Below are 18302 nucleotides of genomic sequence, written 5' to 3' on the forward strand. Positions count from 1 at the left end.
AAAAAATATTGACGTGGCCAGAAGTGACGGTAATTTCGAGTTGGATTCCAGATATCGAGAGTTTCCCGAATAAAAAGACAGAAAAACAAATATAGTATATGATGATAAAAAAAACAATGGTCGCGTCAGTAAAAACCTCATAAAAAACCCTGTGGGAAAAAGAGAGGAAAAGACTGCGAAAAGAATATGTACATGAAATATAAATACAAAATACAAACTATGAACTACAAAATACAAACTATGAACTACAAAATACAATAATCGGGAAGATATCTCGAAAACCATATCATGAGAAGCAAACCAAAGGAGAGGCAAGTCTGTTTTGCGGGAGCAAAATCGATGGTAGACCACTCGACGCTTACCTTTTTGAGGATGGTAGTTGATTTAACCAAGTTTGATACACGGGATAAGAATGGTCTGGATGATGGATGCGAATGGGATCTTGATACAATGATACCGAGAGTTTTCCAGTAAAAAGAAAGAGAGAGAGAGAATCAAGATAAAATTGAAGACCAAAATATATGATTTTCCATGGATGAAACAATAATTACCCCACTGATGCATGAATTCATAGATCGAAGCACCTCTGCTTATGTATTTTTCGATATACAGTATAACTGACAAAAAAAAAAAACAAATTGAATGATGCTACAAAGCCGCCAGTCGTATCATCAACCACTTTTCTTCAAAAAGAGCTCTACTCACATTTTTATTTGAAAGACGACGATGCTCTGTTTGACCACAACTGGCGCAAACGGCATCTTGCTGCTGATTGTTTCGCCTATTATTGTGAAAGTGGGCAGCGAGGCATGGTTGAAAGATAAAAAAAAAAGGTTTAACAGGTCCTGATAACTTAGTGTAGATCATGTGATTTACAAAGCTCAACGACGCATCATAATACATCACCATCTACGCGCGGCACTTCTGCAAAGGATGGACTGAATCCTTCCACACGTCGTCGAGCGATTTTATATAGATAATTGATGAATGAGCAGGCGGATGAAAGGGTGTTGATGCATGGTTGAGAATTGAGATTATGTCCGCGGATCGGACAAGTCACATCCTCAAGGTCCGCTCGATGCAACGCTGTAATTCAGCCTAGGTGACACATAAAGCCTCTGCACACAATCCCCTCCCGTTTTAACGGTGTCGAAACCCTTTCCTCCATCCGTCGCTCATGCCTGCGCTTGATTTACGGGGATGTCTTGACGACTCTCCCCAGTTTCGAAAGCGCATTCATGCTCACGAAGAATCCGTTCACCATTTTGAGAATTCATTAAAGACACTTTTGAAGTTAGCGCGTTCTCAAGTGGATTTATCAAGCGGTAACCTAATGTGAGATTCAGATGGGACAGCAGACAACTAAATTTAGTTTATCGTCACCCAGCCTACAGCCAACAACAGCAAGAGTTAGCACGCGAGTTTCTCTCCTTTGCTCAATCGCAAGATGATCCCATCGTTGGCAAGTATTTCCGCATAAGGCAAATATTCGTGATGGGACGAGACTCATGAACCAAAATACGTTACAGCACACGCTTCGGAAAAGTTTGGCAAATCCATATTAGAAGTCGAGAAATGCCGAGACATGTTTGTGAGTAACCAGAATTGCAGTATCTACACCTTGACGTTAACCTTCATAACAATGCAGAATGCACATACTGTGGATACCTTCATCAACCCATTAGACTCATTCGTCAAAAGTACATTGCATCCAGTCAAGGTAAAAAACTTTATCCATAGCTAGACAAATAAAAGCTCAGGTGGGTTCTGACTTGACGGTGTGGTAATATAGGAATTAAAGAAACGGTTTGAACGATCCAGTGACGATGTCGATACGTTATTAGCGCGATATATGAGTAAACGACCCAAAGATCCAACCATTTTTGAGGTAGCTTTTTTCGTGCTTATATCAAGAATGATGTCACTTGGACTGACCAGGGAAGCTAGTCGGCAAAAGAACTGGCTGATGCGCGGAAAGTTTTTCATCAAGTGTACATTGAGTACGTCAAAAAGCTCAACGATATTGAAGCCAGGAAAAAAGTGGATTACATGGAAAATGTGAGTAGCACGAACAAGTCCCGTAAAAAAACGCAACTATGCTTATTCTATGTACAGGTACTGGCCTACATGTACACCGAATCGGTATTCCATCATCAAAGCTACGAAATTTTGAAAGACTTGGAGCCATATATGCGGGATCTTACCGGTAATTGATCAACACATCTTTGACTGGGAATAGCAGACTGTGTATAACCTTTACCTGTGTTTAGGATTGTTACATGATGTAAGGTTTGCAGCGTACAATGACAGGATGCACACGCTCATCTTTTTGTCGGCGTAGACTCGTCAACGATACAACGAGGAATCCGCTGAGAGTGCAGAGTACCAAGAACTGTGTGCCAAGGTACTGCCCATTGAATGCAATTTACATCCCGGGATCCATCGTTGTCTTTCTTACATATCTCTACCCTAGAACGCAGTGGATCAATATAACCCAATGCATCACGAGATGCCAGCTGGAACGCTCGATGATACATCATCGGGCGCCAATAGCAGTAAATCAGGTTATCTTTTTGAAAGAAAAGGGGGCCGAGTGCTACAGAGCTGGACTCGCAAGTATTACAGCATTGACGGTGAAGAGTTAACATGTTGTACTCGAGACGCCAAGGTCAGTGGATTAATTAGCAACTCCATGTAATCCATGGTACTGACACAAAAATGATATCAGGCATCCAAAGAAGACGATGCACCCCAGCGATACAATTTACGTGTATGCAGTATCAGATTCACGGAGGGTTATGATCGTCGATTCTGCTTTGAAGTGATTTCACCAATGAAGTGAGTGAACAATATATGCCGTCTAGTTGTGTTGTTATTTGATTAGCTCAATCGATGATGATCATATTAGGGTTCTCGTATTGCAGGCCGAGAACGAACTCGACATGTTGGATTGGGTAAAGAGTCTGAAAATGGCCAGTCAAATGGCGCTCAACTCGGACCAAGCACCTGCACAGTCACTTCAGCGACCTCCCAATCGAAGAGTAAGCTCAGTCATAAATGATTCATGACGAGTACAAATGTTAATTGGCAATGGGCTGCTTAGGGATTATCTGATCTATCACCTCATCTGAAGCTAAAGGAGAGTAGCAGCGGATCTGGAAACGAGCGGGAATTATTGAAAGAATTACGGAAAAGGCCAGGCAATGATCGATGCGCGGATTGTCAGGCCAAGGGTAAGTCATTTGCATGGAGTTGCACAACCCCGGTATCACTCATGCTTTAATACGTGTAGATCCTGAGTGGGCTGCTACCAACCTTGGTATCATTATGTGCATCGAATGCTCGGGTATCCATCGTAGCTTGGGGGTGCATGTGAGTAAAGTCCGTGCCCTCGTGTTGGATAAATGGGAAACAGAGACGGTAGAGGTCAGTAATCGAAAGAATTTTTGCATACACAGAATGTGCCTTTTGACGTGGAAATTTGCAGATTATGCTTCGAATTGGCAATACGGTGGCCAATAGTATTTTTGAAAGCTATATACCCAAAGATATGGAATCATTCCGTATTGAACCTAATTCTTCAAGGTAAGCATGAGTCAAATCAGGGCCTCGGAACGCTCTTGGCTGCCAAAGCATTGAACGTCGTTTCTCATGTGGTGGTTTTCTAGATGTGAACGTGATTTATGGATCACCGAAAAATATGTGAAGCGCACGTTTACAGATCATACATCCGATATGGATAAACCATCCCTGGATCAAGTACGTTGTAAAAACATGTAGAACCTGACAGTGAATGAGAAATTGATCAAGCAATGAAAAAAAAAAAGGCATTCTGGCATGCTGCGACACAATGCAAGTTACCGGAAGCATTAAAATACCTAGCCCAAGGTGCGGACATTGATTACAAGCATCCCGAGGAAGATGAACAAACAGCTTTACAACGAGCGGTGCATCAGGGTGACGAAATAGCCGTGGAATTCCTGCTGCAATGGTCGAGTGATGTAAACCAGCAAGACGCAAAAGGATGGACTAGCTTACACTATGCCGCAGCGGCAAACAATGTTCATCTTGTGCTAACTCTGCTGAAACGTCATGCAAAAGCTGACTCGACGAATAACGATGGAAAGGTGGGTGGCATTGGTACCAACGTGGGTTTTTATGCAATGACGGGTTGACCTCTGACAATTATTGGTCATCGTGATAGACCCCTCTGGATTTGGCAGTAGATAACCAGAATGTACAAGCAGTAACCGCTTTACGGTTATTTGCGTTCGATAAGCAACATAATTCATCGCCTGCAAGCTCGTTAGATTTTGGGTTTCGAGAAGCCATGTCCTCTTTCAAGCACAACTCATTCCAGAGCTACGGCAGTTCTCAGTCCGCCTTGGATTTAAGGCAAACCAAGTCGTTATCTGCCAAAGAAGTGGAACTTAACGACGACCAACACAGTTCCTTGCTCCACTCTTCCGATATATAAAATCACCATGCCTAATAATAATAATTCTTTCGTCATTACTATTATTTCCATCCTTTTTCTCTGTCTCTTTTTTTTTTTTTGGGCTTCTAATCGGCCTTTTTATCCCAGTCTTGCATGATAAGTGTTCCCCCACCCCGTAATACAGTAAAGCTGTCTAGAGTTCGATAACGTAAATCGTAGGTTTGGTTCAGAAGTGAGTTGATATTTTTTTTCTTGCTTCAGACAACTATCTAATCGACAAAAAAGAAATACCGAAGAACGTCCCTTAATAGAAAGTGGAGGGACGCTTGGCGACAAAGAGAGAACGGTGACCCTTTTCGGCGCGCTGGATACGGTGAGGCAAGGGGAAGGAGAGACGAGGAGTCAAAAGTTGCTTAATGTACTGGCGACGGATATCGGCAGACTTGATTTCAGCGACCTTTTTTTCAGAAAGAACCCCATCGAATTTAGTAAGAAGAACATCCTCGTTGCTTAGCAAAATCATTGTCTTGCTGGTTGTCAACTTACGCGAATGATCTGGATAGAGCTGAAACGAGCACGGTGACGAGCGGCCATATCCTGGTAACAGGTGTGAACGGCTTCAACGCGGGACATTTCACGGTATTCCTTGTACATGTTGTGGGTACCGGAACGAGAATCGTAACGGAGCCAGACACCAAAGTTCTTGATCTGTTCGGGACGCTTTTCGTGAATCTATTGACAAAAAAAAATCACCCATTTCAAATGCCAATGCAACTTGAATTAGCACTCCATTATACTCTCTTTTTTCCGATATTTCTTTGTATCAAATGTTTACCTCGTTCAAAGAGACGATTTCACCAGCGGCCTTCTTGACCTTGCGGAGCTTCTTCAAGAAGTACCAGAAGCGAGACTTGGCCACCACAGTGTTGGGAGCAAAGATTCTCATGCGGTAGAGCTTAGGAGAAGGTTCCTGCTCGGAAGGGAGCTTGCGCCCAACGACCTGATATTCAGAAAGCTACAGAGTTGCAATAAAACGATATATGAGTATGGTTTTGGAGTGAATGGAGTAACAAGGTCGATATTCAAGAGGGGTTCATGCTTGAAAAGCTAGGTTCATCCAAATGCATCCAATCATCCATTCCATCCAAATGCAGATGAATCCTCCTCTCCAACGACGAAAAAACGGATATGGATACTAACTCTAGACATTTCCTTCTGGGTTTGATCAAGGATATGAAAAGGGATGCTTCAAAGACCAGCCTTTGAGTCCATGTGGGGGCAGACGGACAGCGAGTGCATGTCCGACCCGGAATTCCCATCCTTCCGGAATTACGGCGCATATGGAGTCGCCGGACGGCATTTTGAAAAATCTCAACCAAATTTCAGTAAACTTTTTGTTCAATGTAATTTTTTTTCTTTCTTTAACACAAAAATAACCTGATACAGTACTGGGGGAAAAAAAAAGGTTGGATGATACAAAACACTGGGTTGGGTAAATGGGGGACGGGACGAGGGGGGGTTATCAAAAAGGGAAATAGGAAACAGTAATCGAAACAATAGGAGAACAACAAAAAAAAGAAGGGTAAATCTAATCGTGAATTATTTATTAAGTAGTAATGGGTCGCTGAAGCCTTGGTCTTCCTCGAGGTTTATGATCCACATCTTCGCAGCCTGTTTTTCCGGTCGCCACACATCGACGACAAGGACGCATGTTATCACAACGCAAATGCGACCGCTTGCAGTGATTGCAAGCTTTATCGACATTGCGCGACTTTTTCGCTGTTTTATTGAGAGCGCGATGGTTGTATCGGGTGGTGTACGCGTCTTCATCACTGTCGTCGTCGTCGTCGTCGTCGTCGTCGTCTTTCACAGCATCGTCCTCGTCCCCTTCTTCCTGCAGTGGTTCATCGTCGGAATCCTCGTCAGAGAGTCGTTGTCGCGCCAAAAAGGTACTGATACTTTCTGAATGACGCATGGTATTGCCAGCCAAGGTCGAAAGACCGGAAGGGGTAGACTGAAATCGTTTCAACCGCATCGCCGTGGCATTATCACGCTTTTTCGTTTGCTTTTGCTTTGTTTTGGACTTGGTATCGGTACGATTGCGGTAACCAGTGGAGAGCGACTTTCGAGGTTTGGCACGGTGATTATTATTGTTGTTCAGTGAGGAAATGGCGGGCATGGTATGTGTAGTTGGCAAAGAATGGGACGGCATCGAGGAAGGATTGGGCCATCCGTTCATGAAATGACCTGGTACCCAACTTCGCGTCGATATGGAAAGATCGCTGTCAGAATTATCATCCATGCTGTCGTCGTTGTAGTCGGAATAAGCAAAAGCTTGAGTTTGAAGCGCCAACGACGAGGGGACGGAGTACGTGGATGTCATGGTCGATGTCGGTTTCTTTTCCATGTCCAAGTAACAGAAATCGGAAGCCTGAAATGGAGCATACTGCGTGGAATCGGTTTCAGCCACAAAGGCATTCACATCCTATGAATGCAAAATCAGTGGGTTACTCTCCCGGTGCTTACATGGGCTACAAATTTTGGAAAATTGACAGATTCGACTTACACTGAGGCTCACAAATTCTCGAGGTAAAGAGGAAGTATGATTGGAAGGCAAAGCAGCCACGGAGGGTTGGCTTAAAAAGGGATCAGTAAAGGTAGGATCGTTGATGGCATGCTGATAGGATAAAAAGGGTTCAGATAGATCATAGAGCCAATGATTACTTGTATCCTTGGTAGAATACATGGTAGTAGAACAGAGATAGTTGTAATCCAAGTTTGACGTGATATCAATCGGAGCCGTTTTCGATTTTGACTGACCATCGAATAGCGACGATGGTGTGGGTTGGGATAAGGACGCGGTTGGTTCTTGGGAAGGCGAGTAGCTTTTGAGATACTGGAGATACGAGGTCGGAGATTCGCTGAAGGTGTGGTAAAAGCTGTCTACGTCGGACGGAGCAAAGCTGCCTGCCAAATGGTCGTTGTGCATAAGGTCGGGCGTGCAGTCCACAAGGGTTTGAATGGTCTGATCGCCCAAGTTGAGTGGTATGCCCGATGACATGTGTTGTTTGATGTAGGATTGTGATTCGAGATTGTTCGGCGAGAAGTTTTGAACAAACATATCGGCTGCATGGTCATTCGTAGCACATTCGCTGAACATGCCAGAAGCATCGAACAGTGGGTCGTGATCATATTCCATAATGCAATGCTCAAAGTTGCATCGACTTATTTTACAGAAAAATCAAAAGAAATATAAGTCTATGATGAAAATTCCTTTTTTTTTTTTTTTGGTAAAAATTTGATGCTCTTGGGGTAGTTTGGTTCGTAAAGAAAGGATGCGAACCCACACTACACGGAAGCAAGAAAAAAAAAGCAAGAAGCAAAAAGGAGAAAGAGGGGACAGAAGGTATCAGAAGAACAAAAAGATTAAAGAGGCAAAAAATATGGGAAGGAAGAATGGATCAAGTAGAGTATCAGCATTCTTGCACTATAATGAGAAGCAGGCAAAAGGCCAATTTTCCCTTAGAAATTTGGTCAACTCAATAATCGATGTCCATCATGGGTTATGTCATAAATACGAATAGTTGCAAGTAAAAAAGCAAATAAATAATCAGTGGCAGCCCGAAAGATCGTGTTATTCCACTTGAGGGAGAAAAAAAAAGTGCTCGAGGAAATACATCCAAGGGTGATCGTCCGTGGCGGGTTTTGTGAAAATGCCAATGAACAAAAAATGCATACCCCGTTCGATAGCAAATTAATCTGTTGACAAGACAGATACGCCAACGAGTCTATAAGCTTCAGCAAGCATCCCGTTATTTCGTATAAATGATGTAGAGTTCCAAATGTAACAATCATCCGCCCCATTGAGGGTTACGCAATGATGACCCGTGCAGCCATCCGCGTCAATCCAAAAAAGGCATTTTTCAAACAGCTGCAGGGTACAGATCAACAGGCTATATTTTCCATGCATGGGGTTTGAAAATGAACCACTTCTTTTTTTTGGGGGGAGGGTCTTTGTCGCGATTGATCTTATATTGACAGTCCTCGAGACAATATAAAGATGACTGCATTGAACAGGGTTCCGGTTTCGTCATTTCGGAAAATATGTCAATCCACGCACACACCAAGACGTATTTTAGAACAGTTCATTATTATTTCAATCCAACGAGATTATAATTATTAGATTATTACAAAAAAGGGATTTCAAATACTATGCCAAACTATTCAAAAAAGCATAATATCATTAGCTGTAGTCAATAATAAAAAGAGTAATAAAGGTAGCAAGATAAACAATGCGGTTCTAAATAGATGAACCCTTTAGTGGAAGCCTTGGGCGAAAGCCAAACCAATGATGGCCAAACCAATAGCGTAGAAGATGAGAGCATAGATCAAGCGAGTGAAGCGGTTCTCAATGACGGTTTCAACAAAGAACCAGATGACAGCAAACGCGAAGAAGATCCATGCGAGAATCATAACGGCACGAGTGGAACCACCAGCAAGGTTGTTGATAACAAGCACAGACAAAAGCATCAAGACGAGATCACGAAGCATGTTCTGAGCACGTTCAACACGGTACTAAATGGTTATCGCAATCAACATGGGTTAGTTCTCATGTCACTGAACCAACAAAAAATTACGCCTGTTATTTTCCAATTGCAACACTTACGAAGAGAGAGGAAGTCCAGGTAGGTGTGGCAAATTTCTTCTTGTTTCCAACTTCGGCATCAGTAGCAGGGACGGAAGCTCCAGTGCCATCAACGGCAGCATTGTTGTTGTAGGCACCGGCACCGGCAGCATTGTTGTTATAACCAGCATTGTTGTAATTACCAGCAACAGCATTGTGAGAGGGTTCATCACCACCAAAGGCGTGACGAAGGAACCAAACGAGACCCCAGAATACCCAGAGAGTGGTGAAGGCGATCCAAGCGGATCTGACATACCAGTCGTTGGTGAAGCCGTTAGCAACAGATTGATGAATGGTAAAAGACATGCTGATGACTTGTAGTAGTTGTTTTTCTTCTTGTGAAATGCGAGAGAATAAAGAGATAAACTTTTTGAACCGACAACCCTTGTCCGAATCGACCCTATATATACCTTTTTCATCGAAGCTAAACTTATTCCCTTGCCTCCGATCCTGAATGAAACATCTCATTTTGTCATAATTGATGACATCTTTAGCTTAACCCAGGCTAACCCAATATCCCAAAACGGTAATCTTAGAGACCGAAAAAAAAAAAATAACCGCAAATAGGATCAAAGTGATGTTGATCTTTACTGATAAAACAGTTTTATCCAAATGTCCCTATATTTTTCTGCTCACCTCTTGCAATGATGCTATACTTTGAATGACGCATCGGTTATTGTTCCCTTTACCTATGGAAAAAGTATTCACGGGCGGTCGAAAATTCATCCGCCCTCTGAAACGATGTAAGCATGCGCTTCGGATAACGACATCTTCAACTCCGAAACAAAATTTCCTCATTCACGCACAAGACCTAAGAATTACGTCTAAGCAATAATATGCCATTATTATGTCAGCGGCTATTTCAAGGCATCACGGTACATTCGCGTATATTTATGCAATAGATGGTTAGCAGCTCATTTTTGGGCAGTAGTCAATAGTCGCCCAGGATACTTCTTCGTGTAACTGTGGTAATCACGTTCTGCATTAATCGGAACGCCATTAGCCAAAAAGAGCACTTGAACAACGGACATAGCCGGATCATCTGAAGAATCGAAAAGAACATTGTCGATTCCTTTTTTTTTTCCCTATTCCCATCGAGTTAACTCATAGTGACGGATTTGAGTCTCATCACTCGCCATGAACAATTCTGGGGCCCTGTGTGACGATCATACCAAAATAAATGATGATCAATTTATCACCCATTACTTCATTGAACATGCATTCCTATTGGATTTTCTTTTATTTTTATTTCCATCTCTCTGGGCTTTTCTTGCAAAAAGTACGAATAAAGTTTTTTCCTGGTTCCTTCATCACCGCTCCGAAAGTTGTCGAGGCTCGGTGATCCCACCCCCTATAGCTCATCCAAAACCCGGCCATTGAGAGATTGTCACGCTGCTGAGATCAAATCGACCGGATGAACTCCATTCATTTCCGGTTTTTTTTTTTTTTTTTTTTTTTTTTTTGCATCGCTTTCTGTCGACCCTGCCCTTTAATGAAACCGATGAACTCCCTATTTATTCAGAGGGCTCGCCGTATTTTTTTTATAAGTCATGACTAGTCAAAGGAAAATTTTTTTCATCGTTTGACATGCCTTGGCAAAGCAGCGCCTGTTCCACTGTGAAAAAAATGAATGTTCCTTTTTCTATACACCCAGACATCAACTGGCTGCATTACGTTGCCAAAGATGGACCAACGAGAAGATATTGTCTAATTATTGCTCAGTTGCCTGATACAATATGTCAAAATCTCAAGTCACCTGGCTCGCTGTTCTTCAAAAATACTATTATGATACAAGTGGAACTTCATGCAACGTGACTCTATATGCCCGATACGCACACATGATGAAGCCCATTACAGCGATTTTGAAAACTCTTTGCAAAAGAATCGCACGTGTTACTGCTTCCATAGTGATAAACAAGACAATGCAGCTAAGCATCGACTATCTTTTCAGTCATTAGCCACCGGCTCGCCATGGATCTGTCATCCCATTATGGAAGCGCGACAAAAATAAAATGAAAATCAAGGCATGTCACAAATGATGTTATATGTGAAACAAGCCGATCTGGATCCTTCCATGTCGTCAGATCCTTCCATGTCGTTCAGTCATCCTAACCCATCGGTAACGTCGGTCCGTAAAGCATAATCGGAAAATTAAAAATATTATGAGTATCTGATAAAACATGCTTTTTTTAGGTGCCATATCAAAGTTTGAGCTTGCTTGCTTGATTTTCATTTTCATTCACGTGACTTTTGGAAACAGACAGCTTCTTCCACATCCCACAACCCATTGACTTATCTCATGGTGATAATCCTTTTTCCCAACCTATCATACTATCGGCATTGACGCAAAAGCTTTCTTAAGCAATCCCATCACCAAATCCAATACCATTGACGATTGTTTTTTTTAAGACCGTTTGCGCGACCTGATATTAAATTTATTGGCACAAAATTCTTTCCAATGTTTGCAAGACAGTCGCATCTTTACTCGTCATCGACAACAACGGTTTCGAGACCTACGGTATACATGAGATTGGTTGGTTAATATTGAACTTGTAATCAAGCAAACGACAAAAAGCGAAATTACCCTTGAAGCTGGAAACGGGAACATAGGTGACATAGGAGTAGAGCTTCTCCTTGGCATCTTCTTCGTCGTTACGCTTGCGGGCAATGCGGACACGGATACGGTGGTCAATGTGCTTGACACCACGAGCCCAAATGGCCTTGTTAAGACCAGCATCGATACGGACATCCTTGGTGCCCATGGCCTTTTCGGCGAAAGCCTTGACGGCCTTGATAGCATGGGGAGCACGCTTTCTCAAGGATCTAAGTGGAAACAAATGGTTGAAATGAGAATGCTGCCCGCTTCATTGGATTGCTTGAATGGGAGGTTTGCGTTGAAAATTTACCTGCCAAAGACGAGCTTGTGCATGTGAATGGTGTACTCGCGAGTGACAACATCAGCGAGGGTGGAACGCTTGGTGGTCTTCTGATCCTTGGCCATCTGCATCCGTTCAATATTAACTCATCCATCCACCATCTAGCTGCAATAGTTCAAGTTACTTACGGCTCGATGAAGGGTTTAGTTGAAAGAAGGATCCTTCAAGTTGCCGACTTCTTTCCCTTATTTTGCCTAACGCCTGCCCCAGCTTGCCTGTTTCTTCGATCAAAGTGCGGCGCGAGTCCGGTTATCGTCGGATGTTCAATCGCCGGACCCGAGTCTTTTCTTCGGAAATTCGACCAAATCTTCGGCCCCGCGCCCCTCTAAAAAGTCAATCGCTTCCTGATCCGAGATTTGTCTCTTCCTCCTCATATTGCCAATTGGCAAATGCCAGTTGTATACGATTTAACGGAACACTGAGAAAAGCAGTTACCTGAAGATGTGCTTATCTAATTCGTCTGCGTCCGGTTCAGCATTTTCTTAATACCCTTGAGAAGGCTTACACAAGTGTGTATTCAAGCATGAACGGCCCAAGTATCAACTCCAAAACCCACACTCAGGCACACGACTAAAATGCATAAATCAGACATAGACAGTCGTGAAATTTACCTGACAGCGATGCTGTTACTGCAATTTTGTCCCACATGTTGAAGTCCCGGGACAACTATAAACAGGGCAAAATTCTGTAACTGTCCGCTCTGCGATAATTTACGCGAAAAATTGAATACGTAACCGAATCCCGCATATTGCTCTGTAGTTTGTCCAATGGATTATTATCCGTCGGACATGAGAGCTTTATGTGAAAAATAGTTTAGATCGCAAACAAAAAGATATATGACGCAAAATGAGCTGAATGAAATAGCTCGTTTCACAAACGGGCTGTTGACCCCTGAAGCAAAAGCAATATGGTGTTACAGTCCTTTTTTTTTTCATTGTTCACCATACTCGGAAGACATAATAAAAAGAGATGTACAAAGATTGATAAAGTAGCGTATTTGAGTTGTAAATAATCAACTGTCGATATCACATCAGAGAGGCCTATTTATAGGATTATGTCCTACCAACCTGAACCGATCGATCAACAAGGAGATGCACATAACATGCCAAAAGTCAATTGCTTGGTACGATGTCTCTTTTTTGGCATTCTAAGCATCCTAATTCATATTGGGAATGACTGCCGTTGTCCGACTCTCCGTTATTTTTTTCCCTTTTTTTTTAACAACGCAAAGGGCAGTCCATGATCCTGTTTATCATTCGAAAGTTGCGTGATACAACAGTTGTTACGCGCTTCATCACTTTTATTTCAAACAAAAGCAAGGTCCAACCATGGAATTAGCGTATGCCGTTAAAAGGGATCGTCTGCGGTAACGACAGGGAGTGCTTGATCCAATGATATATACTGATTTAAAGTCTTTCTATCAATAATAGTCTCATACACCCATGTTCTAATGCAGTTTTGGCATCAAGGTTGAGGTCCAGGGTCCTCTGTAAAATTTTTGAAACTAGGGGTGTGTGGGGTTGTGGGTAATATGATTAAAACCTTCGAGATAAGGGTTTTTTTTTTACTTGCAATGAGCTTCAGTTCCAAGGAGACGGTCGTGCTTCAGTCTCCATAATTGTTGCCAGGACCATTGCCCGAGGGTGCACGTTGACCGTCTGGCGTATCTTTAAATCATACGATGACCTTTACGTCTATTCTGGTGAAAGCTTAATCATGTTCTGTTGTAGGTTGCCACTTCAAGCAATATTCCGAGGAAAATCACGATCTCCGTTATCAATGGGACGAGATCCATTTATTGTTGTAATATACAAATAAATCACGTTGTAGCAATGCCTCACAGCTCGTTTAATGACAGTGCAACTATTTTTGAATCACTACATTTTCCGAGGATGCCGAGATTTCTTATCGCGTTTTTTTCAGCGGTATAGATAGATGTGACTCCTAAACCTATTATTAAAGAAGAGTCCACAAGAGCATGTAGGAGATAAGTGGGCTTCTTGCCTTTTTTTTACAGCATGTTGTTGATGAGCTGCGTGCTCAAGCACCAAGGAGAAAGGGGGGGGGGATGAGAAGCACAAAAAAGGTCGATGTAAAGACAGACAGGAGCAAATGTTACGTGCAATATACAAATAGGTTGAATATCGCATGCGCTTGACAGTTGAACATGAATGATGGTTGAAGTTTATTCTACGGCAAAGTGCCATAAGAAGGAGTTGTTTTTAATGGAAAAAAAATATCAAGGAGTAATCACCAATCTCTACTTCTACCAACTCACGCACGCAGACACACGCAGATACGCATTTTCACATTCACACTTGTTCAGAGGCCCACAGTCGTAGGAGCTTTGGAAGCACGAGGACTCGCGTCCTTCATCTCCTTAGTTTTTTTTAAGGAGGTCTGTAGATGGAACGTGTAAATACATTCTAGCACAGATTGGGTTGGAGTCAATATTAGATCGAGCCAATCCGCTTCCAGCAAAGATCAACATTGGCATAACTTGGGATTGTAAGAAATTAATGCTAACGTATCCTGTGATTCCATTTCATTGTTCATTTTTCAATGTTAAAAATCCTCTTGTAACCATGAATATAATTGGACGAATGGCAATTTCTTGATTCTATTATTCACGAAAAGTTTCATCTGCTTTAGGTCATATTACGAAATGATGGAGTTCGAAAGTGAAGGGGGTTCACAAGAGAGGAGAGACAGAGGAGAGCAAAGTTTATAGAAAAAAAAAGTAAGTATTTGCTTAAAATATGAGCAAGTGTGTTGACTGGTTTACTGGTGAGTGGAAGAAAAAAAAAGTAAGGCCAGTTGAGATTTTTTTTTCCTACCACAGCAGTAAAAGGCAAAAAAAAGGGAGGAGCATACAATCGTTTTTGCTACCCCTGAATATTGAACGGTCTAATCTTTTTGATATTGTGGTCTCCCCTTGCTTCTTTTTTAACCATCTGTGAAAAAAGATGTATTGAAAGGAAAAAATAGAAGGGGAATGAAGTGCGCACAACCTAAAAAATCACATTGGTTGTAACCGGTTCAGACATCCTCGCACTGGATGGTTGATCATTTTGGGTGCATCCCCTAGAGAGCATTGGTTGTCGATCAGTCTATTTTGCTCAATCCAGCACTTTGTCTGTCACTGTGCAAGTTTAAATAGCCTTCCCACATTTGGGGTTATTTTATCAGTTCCCTTCATCTCTTCTTTGGGCATATAAGGAAACCCTGGATTGCTATCCACCTTTTTTTTTCTTCCTTCTTTCTCTTGCTCTTCTTGAGACAATCAGTTCTTTTATTTACTATCCATCTTCTCTTGTTCTTCTTCCTTCTTTGACTCTTTTGTCGTGCACCATTAAGACACCGAATTTCTATTTTATTGGTTCTAATTATTGTGCTACTGTTGGTTTATTTGCATAATGGATACCCAAACCATGAATTACGGACAACCGAACACGCCGGCGATCCCGGAAAAATTACCCAGTATTTCCATGTTGGATGAGCAATCCACCTCACAATCCTCGTTTACTCATTCACCCAAAGGAGTAAACCAAGAAGACGATATGCAACATCGAGCTTATCCTTCGCAACAACAACAACAACAACATCACCAGCAGCAGCAGCAACAACCGCCGCAGCAAACGCAGACGAATTCGTTCCTGCCGCTTCCACCTCCTTCTTATGTGTTTAATCCGACGACACAACAACCGATGCAGACCGGCCTGTATAAGCAGAGCATTTCTCCCCCTTTGACGCCCGCCGTATCGCCATCCTCTGTTTTATTGGATTCCATGCAATTCAAGCGCAAGTTCTCGGTCGATGTGGGTCCTTTCAGTTTTGGCAGCGGCATACCGCATCCTCCAGCCATGCATGATCAAGATGCATATCGACGAAGTTCCTGTTCTGCGGCCATGTCCGTAGATGACTGTTTGCATGAATCGTCCAGCTACTCCACAGCCACCGCTGCCATGACGACACGTTGTCAGGATTATTCATTTTTGACCGCTGAAGACCCTACCATGGCAACCTTTACCACGCCTCAGCCATTCAAATCACCCATGCCTAAGCGCACTTCGCGTCAGTTCAACGGATCGTCGTCTCAAGCCCCCAATGCTCAGCACAAGCATGTGTGCAAGTACGCTCACTGTGGATGGAGCTTTAAGCGTTACGAACATTTGAAGCGTCATATGCTTGTCCATACGGGTGAACGTCCTCACGTCTGCCATTTCCCGGGATGTGGCAAGAGCTTTAGTCGATCCGACAATTTCCACGCTCATTATCGTACGCATACCAAGAAGACGATTATGCAGCAGAACCGACGCATGTCCCAGCAAAATGCGCACCTTCAAACCACGTCTTCTCCAACCACGTCTTCGAGCCAAGCTGCTGCTGCTGTGGCCGCTGCTGCTGCTGCCGCCGCGGCTGTTGCCAGAACTTCTCAAGGATTTGACGACCGAATGCCCACTTACTTTGCTCACACCAAGGATGAGTCGTTCGATATGCCTTATCCAGATATGTACGATCATCGTCAAGCCTATATGACGGAGGTAAGAACGCAAAAATGTCTAAAAAAGACCAGAATAATGAAAGTGTAACAAACAATACTCTCTTTTTCTTTAGGGCCAAGAAGATTATGCTTGTCACCATCCACATGATCCTTACATGCGCTCATTTCATCCCTCTGGACAATTCACAATGCAAGCTTCACCTTTGAGTCCATCGTCGCCTTCTGGCCATTCCTTGTTGAACCATGAATCCGCTTCGCAGTCCCCCAACCCATTCTTTTCCTCGACCCCCATGGACCATACCCGTTCTACTCACTCTCCTTTCTATTCCATGAATTCCATGCCTGTTCTTCCTCCACATCCAAATACGCAACCTTCTTCTCATCGTCAACCAACGCAAGGATCGCCTACCACGACATCCTCAGCCATGGTATCAGCTTCTATGCCTGGTCCTTATGTTACGGACCAATTCGCTGTTCCTTCCAATCCACGTCGTTCGTCCTCTGCCTCGTCGACTTCCTCCTCCAATAGTCAGCAGAAATCACACGTATGTCCTGTACCTGCATGCCAACGCCGTTTCAAGCGTCTCGAACATCTCAAGCGTCACATGCGTATTCATACCCTCGAGCGTCCTTTTGCATGCTCTTTCCCCAACTGTCACAAGACATTTTCTCGTTCAGATAACCTTTCTCAACATATGAAGACGCATCAACGCGTTGAGGACCGACGAAGAAGACAGCAACAGCAGAATGAATATTCTCCTAATCAGAACGGTAATTCTATGAACGCCGCCGCTGCTGCCGCTGCTGCTGCCGCTGCTAGTATGGGCATGAATTGGCACACAGCCAATGCTGGTACCGTCGGCTGCTAGACGAAAGGTTTCATTATTTATGTTCACCCATCATCTATCTTGCATGTTCATATTTTGCTTTGTTTTTATTCTTTGGCTTGGTGGAACTTTTTTTTTCTTCTTTTTCTTTGACTCCTTTTTTTTCAACCCCTCCATTATTTTTTCTCTTAAACTTTTGAACCGTTTTTTTTTTATTCTTATTTTGTTCTTTGTATAGACCATATGCTTCTTTCAAAGCGACATGACTTGCTTTAACGATAACTTTATATTCCATCCTACATCATTGGCAGGTTATGTTAGCTTTTTATCATTGCTTTTCATTTTTTTTGCTGCTTTTTTTTTTCCTTTTTTTTGTTTTTTAAGCATCCTCTTTTTTATGATCCACATAGCTAAAGTTTTGGAGCTTCTTAATATGGCCACACTACGGCGAATAAAAAATACCCAACCTTTCACATACGCTGCTTCACTCTTTCGCGTTTACTTACAAAAACTGATAGTGGATGTGTTTCCATGGCTTAATATCTGAAAAAGCATTATTACTATGCAACGTATACAAAGAATAATTGCCTTGCTGTTGTATAGTATTGCCACTTTGTTTTTGCCATCTCTTTATGCAATCATTCACAAAAAAGGAGACCATTTTCACATATCATCGACAGAACGGTAACTGGCTTTGTATTTGCATCCAACGAACCTCGACAACAGTAATCAGCATACGTTCTTATGACATGAAAGACGAACGAGTATATCCAGTAGCATCGAAATTCTGGCCTCATGTATGACACTGGCCAATTTGTACTCGTAAATAATACAGCTTAATGGTGCTTATTGAAATAAGCTCACTGTAGTAAAAAATAACGATATGATTTAAAAAAATAATACAGTTACCGCT

General features: G+C 42.6%; 6 protein-coding genes across 6 annotated transcripts; 3 read left to right on the top strand and 3 right to left on the bottom strand.

The window, feature by feature from the left end:
* The first annotated feature begins 1078 nt into the window (after positions 1-1078).
* On the top strand, positions 1079-4544 carry BYT42DRAFT_566268 (uncharacterized protein). Its single transcript, XM_051567946.1, has 18 exons — positions 1079-1325; positions 1388-1462; positions 1530-1591; positions 1649-1720; positions 1793-1888; positions 1948-2058; positions 2116-2206; positions 2271-2284; positions 2342-2404; positions 2474-2668; positions 2729-2838; positions 2909-3041; positions 3104-3233; positions 3293-3426; positions 3488-3585; positions 3669-3759; positions 3828-4127; positions 4205-4544. Exons 1-18 carry the CDS (start codon positions 1178-1180, stop codon positions 4475-4477), a joined length of 2196 nt encoding a protein of 731 aa, XP_051424641.1. The 5' UTR covers positions 1079-1177; the 3' UTR covers positions 4478-4544.
* BYT42DRAFT_531177 (60S ribosomal protein L18ae) lies at positions 4545-5669 on the bottom strand. Its single transcript, XM_051565413.1, has 4 exons — positions 5639-5669; positions 5274-5453; positions 4985-5170; positions 4545-4895 (listed from the first exon to the last, which is right to left on the bottom strand). Exons 1-4 carry the CDS (start codon positions 5645-5647, stop codon positions 4743-4745), a joined length of 528 nt encoding a protein of 175 aa, XP_051424642.1. The 5' UTR covers positions 5648-5669; the 3' UTR covers positions 4545-4742.
* Positions 5670-5911: 242 nt separating this feature from the next.
* Positions 5912-6960, bottom strand: BYT42DRAFT_302672 (uncharacterized protein). The gene has a single exon (XM_051562925.1). It carries the CDS (start codon positions 6843-6845, stop codon positions 6045-6047), a length of 801 nt encoding a protein of 266 aa, XP_051424643.1. The 5' UTR covers positions 6846-6960; the 3' UTR covers positions 5912-6044.
* A 1609-nt stretch (positions 6961-8569) lies between these two features.
* On the top strand, positions 8570-9481 carry BYT42DRAFT_566271 (uncharacterized protein). The gene has a single exon (XM_051567947.1). It carries the CDS (start codon positions 8747-8749, stop codon positions 9125-9127), a length of 381 nt encoding a protein of 126 aa, XP_051424644.1. The 5' UTR covers positions 8570-8746; the 3' UTR covers positions 9128-9481.
* A 2017-nt stretch (positions 9482-11498) lies between these two features.
* Positions 11499-12538, bottom strand: BYT42DRAFT_302784 (ribosomal protein L31e-domain-containing protein). The gene is made up of 3 exons (XM_051562926.1): positions 12183-12538; positions 12029-12123; positions 11499-11945 (listed from the first exon to the last, which is right to left on the bottom strand). The coding sequence occupies exons 2-3, from the start codon at positions 12121-12123 to the stop codon at positions 11636-11638; spliced, it is 405 nt and encodes a 134-aa protein (XP_051424645.1). The 5' UTR covers positions 12183-12538; the 3' UTR covers positions 11499-11635.
* Positions 12539-15257: 2719 nt separating this feature from the next.
* On the top strand, positions 15258-17866 carry BYT42DRAFT_566278 (uncharacterized protein). The gene is made up of 2 exons (XM_051567948.1): positions 15258-16602; positions 16676-17866. The coding sequence occupies exons 1-2, from the start codon at positions 15475-15477 to the stop codon at positions 17429-17431; spliced, it is 1884 nt and encodes a 627-aa protein (XP_051424646.1). The 5' UTR covers positions 15258-15474; the 3' UTR covers positions 17432-17866.
* Positions 17867-18302: the final 436 nt, after the last annotated feature.

This window comes from Radiomyces spectabilis (genome assembly GCF_025331425.1).
Source record: "Radiomyces spectabilis strain NRRL 2753 chromosome Unknown BYT42scaffold_5, whole genome shotgun sequence".
In the NCBI taxonomy this organism is placed as follows: Eukaryota; Fungi; Mucoromycota; class Mucoromycetes; order Mucorales; family Radiomycetaceae; genus Radiomyces; species Radiomyces spectabilis.